The sequence below is a fragment of the Gracilinanus agilis genome, chromosome 4, assembly GCF_016433145.1.
Source record: "Gracilinanus agilis isolate LMUSP501 chromosome 4, AgileGrace, whole genome shotgun sequence".
In the NCBI taxonomy this organism is placed as follows: Eukaryota; Metazoa; Chordata; class Mammalia; order Didelphimorphia; family Didelphidae; genus Gracilinanus; species Gracilinanus agilis.
The window spans coordinates 506388678-506394677 of record NC_058133.1 but is presented as its reverse complement, the minus strand read 5'-3'; the positions used below and the strand labels follow the sequence as shown (position 1 = coordinate 506394677).

Below are 6000 nucleotides of genomic sequence, written 5' to 3'. Positions count from 1 at the left end.
TTTTCCCCCTTCCTTGGAATAAAATTTATTGGTCTGGATGACCCAGGCTTAGTTGCTTAACCTTCCAGTGGTAATTTTCACATTATCTTTACCTTTTTATGGCTGCTCTAACTCCCGTTAATGGTAGGAGGTGGGAAAAGGAGGGAGAGAGAGAGAGAGAGGGAAAAAGAGAGAGAGAGAGAGAGAGAGAGAGAGAGAGAGAGAGAGAGAGAGAGAGAGAGAGAGAGAGAGAGAGAGGAGAGAGAACAAGAGAGAGAAAGAGAGACAGAAAGGGGGGAGGGAATAGTTAAAAGTTAATCCTCCATCTGTTCATAGTAGAACACAGAATTACAGAAATTTGGAAACAGGACCATAGGAGCCAGAATCTATCTAATCCAATCCCCTTCATTTTATAGAAAAAGAAACTGAGGCCCAGGGTGAAGTCTCTCGTCCAAGGTGACACAGCTAGTAAGTGTCTGTGGCAGCTTTCAAACCCAGCATGCCAACCATTCTACCAGGCTAGTGCCTGGGCATTCCCTGGAACAGGACAGCAGGATTAGGGGCAAGTTTTCGAAGAGAGAAGAACCCTAAGAGCGTGTGATAGCAGAAGGGAAGGAGGCGGTAAAGAGGGTGCGTGTGCCAGGGCTGCAGGAGGAGTGGATGCAAAGGGCTCTCAATTCCTCGACCTTCTCTTCCTAAGGACCTCGGCACAAGGACTCGCATCTCTTCTCCATCTCCCTGAGAATGCCCCACATGGGCACGGACACGTAAGGACTGATGGACCGGTTACATTCCCAAGATCTGGAGGCAAATTCCCAATTCCCGTGAGCCCAACCTAAGCCCAAGGATAGCCAGAGGTTCATACACCAGAGAATTAAGAAAAGCGTGGCTGGGGGGAGGGAGGGGAGGAGTGCCATGACATTCTCTCACAAAATTCTCCAACACAGCCATCAAAGATGCTGCCCAGTGAAACACCTGAAGCTACAGGCAAGAGCACTCGAAGGGCAAAAATGGAGGTGGAATAGAGTTGACAATCGAGGGCAAATTCATCGCTTTGGTTTTCACAGCTGCCCCATCCTCGCCGTATCCTCCCCTTTGTCTTAAACTAGATTGATCTCGGAGGACATCAAGCTATAGTCCAAAGAGTGCTGGATTTATAACCGGAGGACCAGGGTTTGAATTCAAGTTTTAGTCCATGATCTCACATCTCTTGGCCTCAGTTTCTACTTTTGTAAAAATGAGGTGGTTGGACTATTTCTACCATTGCTGATTACGTTTTTGGGGTGACTCTGTGCCAGTCACCTCACCTGTAAAATGAGGGCTTTGGGACAAGCTATGAGGTCCCTTCCAGGTCTAGATCACTGGTAGGGGCAGGCATCATCGATAGAATATAACCAGGGAATCAGGAACATCTGAGATCAAATCATCCTCAGAGAGACTACCAGGAGAACCCTGAGTAAATCATTTAAACCTCTCGGTGCCTCAGTTTCCTCATTTGTAAAAGGGAAATAATTATAGTGACCCCCTCCCAGGGTTGTTGTAAGGACTAAATGAGATAACATGCAACATATTATTATCTCCCGAGGCAGAATATTGTGAAGGAGTCAGACTACATGGGTTTTGCCCCTTGCTACCTGTGTGACCTTAGGCCAGTCACTTCCCATCTCTGAATCTCAGTTTCCCCCTCTGGAAAATGAAGGGAACTTGTTGGCCTCTAAGGATCCTTGTGGCTCTTTACATCTATGACCACTATGACAAGCCCTCTTAGAAATGTTAGTAAGACAGAAAATAAGGGTTTGAAAAATGAATAAATGCTTACTGATTGACTGGTCGACTCTATATCCTTCCCACAGTACCTACCAGAGTCTGTTGGCCATATTAGGAGCTCAGCAGACATTTGGAATCTGAACAATAGAACAGCCACCCAGAAATGAGCTGACCGGGAACCCACGCCCAGCCATCTCTTGGAAGTAACTCACCGATCATCCCTGAGGACGGGGGATTTGGTTGAATATCCTCTGGGGAATTCTCCTGGAGGATGTCCCAAAGCTCCCATGGCATCTTGGGGTTGAGGATATAGAAGGGCTGGTTGGGGTTCAGTTTGCGATATTGCTTGTAGTTTTGAAAGAAATTGTAGTCGGGTTTCTTGTACCACTGAAAAAGAGAACAATAGTCTTGTATCTACACTGTCTGTGGCTTGTCCACACCAACCTAGGAGCAGGTTTTCTCCACAGGCAGAATGTGAGCTCCCTGAGGGGAGACCTTGTGGGACTTTTTGGCTTTGTAGCCCCAGCAGTTCCTGGCATGCAGTAAGCCCTTAATAAATGTATGTTAAGGGGGCAGCTGGGTAGCTCAGTGGATGGAGAGTCAGGCCTAGAGACGGAAGGTCCTGGGTTCAGGTCTGGCCTCAGACACTTCCCGGCTGTGTGACCCTGGGCAAGTCACTTGACCCCCATTGCCTACCCTTACTGCTCTTCTGCCTTGGGGCCAATATACAGTGCTGACTCCAAGATGGAAGATGAGGGTTAAAAAAAAAATGTATGTTAACTAAATCCTGGCTATCCCATTCACTTCCTGTATTAACACTGAGCAAATCACTTCATTTCCTGGGGTCTCCGTGTCTTCATCTGTAAAAGAACAAGGGTGGACTAATGGCTTCTAGTCTCTTCCAGCTCTAGAGCTCTGATTCTAAGTCACTTTGCTTCTCTGGACTTCAGGTTCTTCATCTATAAAATGAGAAGGTTGGACGAGAGGGTTGGAATCTGAGGTCCCTTCCAGCTCTAGCTCCATCATTGAGTCTGCTCTTGGGATTTCCCCGTTGTGGATGCTTTCCATCCCCGGTGACCGACAAGGTCTTTCTGCTAATGTGGTTCCTAGAACGCTTTAGGAGCCACTCAATGAACCATATTAAAATATCAGAGCTAAAGACTCAGAGAAGGCTTGGACAAATTGCCAGTGGGAGGGAGCAGGATCACTCCATTTCTGGGTAGCTCCCATCGTGACATGAAACGATAAGCTTTCTCCCTCCCTCTTTCCCCCACTGCTCCTTGCTCTGTCCTTTGGGATCACGAAAAACAAGACAAATCCCCCTTCCTCACGAGAACCCATCAAGTCTCTGAGGCCAAGTATCACATTCCCATCAAGGGTGGCTAGGTGGATTGGCCTGAAGGAAGGAAGGCTCATCTTCCTGAGTTCAAATCTAACCCCAGATACCTACTAGCTGTGGACTGTAAGCAGGCCACTTAACCTTTTTTGCCTCAGCTTCTTCATCTGTCAAATGAGCTGGAGAAGGGAATGGCCAACCACTCCAGTATCTTAGCTGCATGACCTTGGCCAAGTCACTTCTCTGTTTGCCTCAGCTTCTTCATCTGTCAAATGAGCTGGAGAAGGGAATGGTCAACCACTCTAATATGTTTACCATGAAAACCTCAAATGGGGTCACAAAGAATTGGACACGACTGAACATCATCATCATATTCCCATTATATCCTCTCTGTTCTTCCCCAGGCCAACAGACTCCAGTTCCTTCAGCCGATCTGAATTCACTGAGTTCAACAACATCCTCCCTGTTTTGATGAGCCTCTACTAAAGACGACCCTCTAGCCACTTACCTCTGGGATCTCAGAATGGTACGGAGAGGGGTCCCACATGATTAAGATTCCATTTTTATATAAACTGTCACCAAGGAAGTTCTTGTCTGTAGTGATCAACTGTGATGACCGAAAGACAAGAGAAAATACAGGAATTAAGAGTTGTGCGAGGCAAAGCAGAGAAGCCAACGCTTTTTTACCCAGGTTGCCTATGGCCACCAGCAACCCATCAACGCTTTAGGAAACGGATTATCCAGAGTGAGACGGTCTCGAGTTTGTCATCTGAAGAGCAGCTGATAGCCGCGGCTGTGGCTAGCCAGGAAAGCCCCCCTGAAAGGTTGTCCTGTGAAGGAGAGATCAAGATTTGTTCTGTTTGGCTGTAGAAGGTAGGGGCGGGAGCAACGGAGGGACCGATGCAAAGACGCCAATTTAATATCAGGAAAGAGTTCCTCTATATATGTAAACTATGTCTTTCTGGTTTCCATTTTCCAGTTCATTCTTGGGAAGTAACATTCACAAGTTATTCTTCAAGAACTAACTCTGAAGTTGGGTATACGTTCTCTTGGTCCTACTCATTCACTACTCGTAATCCTGTGTTGTTCTTTCCAAGTTTTAAAAAACAGCCTGCTCGTCATTTGTTATGGAGCAGGTGTATTCCAACACAATCATATACCACAACTGCTTTAGCCATTCCTCAATTGATGGACGTCCTCTCAATTTCCAGTTCTTTGCCACCACAAAGAGCTGCTATGAATATTTTTGGACAAAGAGGTCCCCTCCCCCTTTCTCCTGATCTCCTTGGGAAACACGTGCAGCAATGGTACTGCTAGGTCTAAGGGTATACACAGTTTTGTAACTCTCTGGGTATCATTCCAAATAACTTTCCAAAATGGTTGGATCCATTCACAGCTCCACCAACAATGTATAAATGTTCCCATTTTTCCACATCAGAAAGAATTCCTGGTTATTAAAGCTTCTAAAATTGAATTGGGCTACCTCGAGAGGTGGTAGACTTCCTATTTCCCATCTCCCTTGGAGGCTGGATGGCCTTGTTTGGTACAACAACAACAATCATGTTTTATAACACTTTAAGGCTTGCAAAATATGTGTTATCTCATTTGAGTCTCACAGTAATCCTATAAAGTAAATACTCCTATTATCCCTATTTTATAGATGAGAAAACTGAGGTTGGGAGAGGTTACATGACTTGCCCAGAGTCATGCAGCTCATAGGTGTCAGGGGCAGGATATGAATTTGGGTCTTTTTGAATCCATCCCTCACAATCTATTAACTAAGACCCTTGGCTGTGCTATAGTATTATTTCAGCCAGGATTCCTTTGTGGTATGGGTTGGACCATACAGTGACTGAGCTACCTTCCAGCTTTCAAATCGAAGAATTATGCAGCAGGGAGAAGAAACAAGCTGCCCTTTTGAGTTGCCCTGATTTTCCAATGAAGAGTATGCACCAGTGCTCTAATGAACCTACTGCCAAAAAGAATAAACATTTGCACTCACTCTTGAAAAAGAGAACGTTAATGTCACCTCCATGGAAAAAAGTGGGAAGCCCTGGCTCCTTAGATGGGAGGATTTGGGGGATTGAAGTGGGGGAGGAAGATATGTGACGGGATCAAAGAAACTCCCATTTGGGAGCCCATCTAGTCTAATTCTTCGCTGACGAAGACTTCACTGTTCAACCTACCAGACAAACAGACTTAGATCTGGGTTAGGGCAATTTAGGAGGAACTCTCCCCAAACCTCGCCAAGCCCTTCTTCCTTAGAATGCGTTACTGTCTGTCCCACTCACATCCTGCTTTGGGCTGCTAGTCATTTTGGTCTGTTGATGCCCTAGCTCACAAATAGGCTGGTCTTACTTATAAATTGAATCTCCTCCAGGATCAACCGTGGTGTTATATAGACCTGACAGAATTGAAATGAATGACTATGATGCCCCATTTCCAACCTCTGAGCCTTTGCACAAGCTGTCCCTGATTCCTAGGATGCCTTCCTTATCTCTGCATCGTTTCCTTCAAGACTCAACCCAAATCCCTCCTTCTCTACGGAGCCTTCCTCATCTTCCCAGTTGTCAGCGTCCATCTCCCTAAATGAGGCTATGCTCATTTTGAGTGTATTCTACAGAATTTTTCATATACGTGCATGCACATAATTATCATGACCAAGCCTGGCCCTAAAAAATTGGAGAGGGAGGCACTGAACACTGGTTTAATTCACATCAAATGCAGTTTACACACAGGAAGGATAAGTACTTTCCTAGAAGCTATGCAGACATGGCATCGTGGAATATCATCCTCAGCCAGTAGGCAGGGGCTGGCAGGTCAGGGCCAGGGCAGATGTCTTTGTGGCAGGTTGAGGGAAGGAAGGGGATGGAGTATGGCATAAATTACCACATTCATTTTCTTTTCTTTTGGTTAAA

The 6000-nt window shown here is 45.9% G+C and overlaps 1 protein-coding gene across 1 annotated transcript in view; it reads right to left on the bottom strand.

The window, feature by feature from the left end:
* ST6GAL1 (ST6 beta-galactoside alpha-2,6-sialyltransferase 1) overlaps nucleotides 1–6000 on the bottom strand; it is a 61277-nt gene that overhangs the window by 33771 nt on the left and 21506 nt on the right. Inside the window, exons 4-5 of the mRNA XM_044673175.1 lie at nucleotides 3591–3689; nucleotides 1959–2133 (exon numbers count right to left, since the gene is read on the bottom strand). Of these exons, the coding sequence (XP_044529110.1) occupies nucleotides 1959–2133; nucleotides 3591–3689 (274 nt within the window). The remainder of the gene's footprint in view (nucleotides 1–1958; nucleotides 2134–3590; nucleotides 3690–6000) is intronic.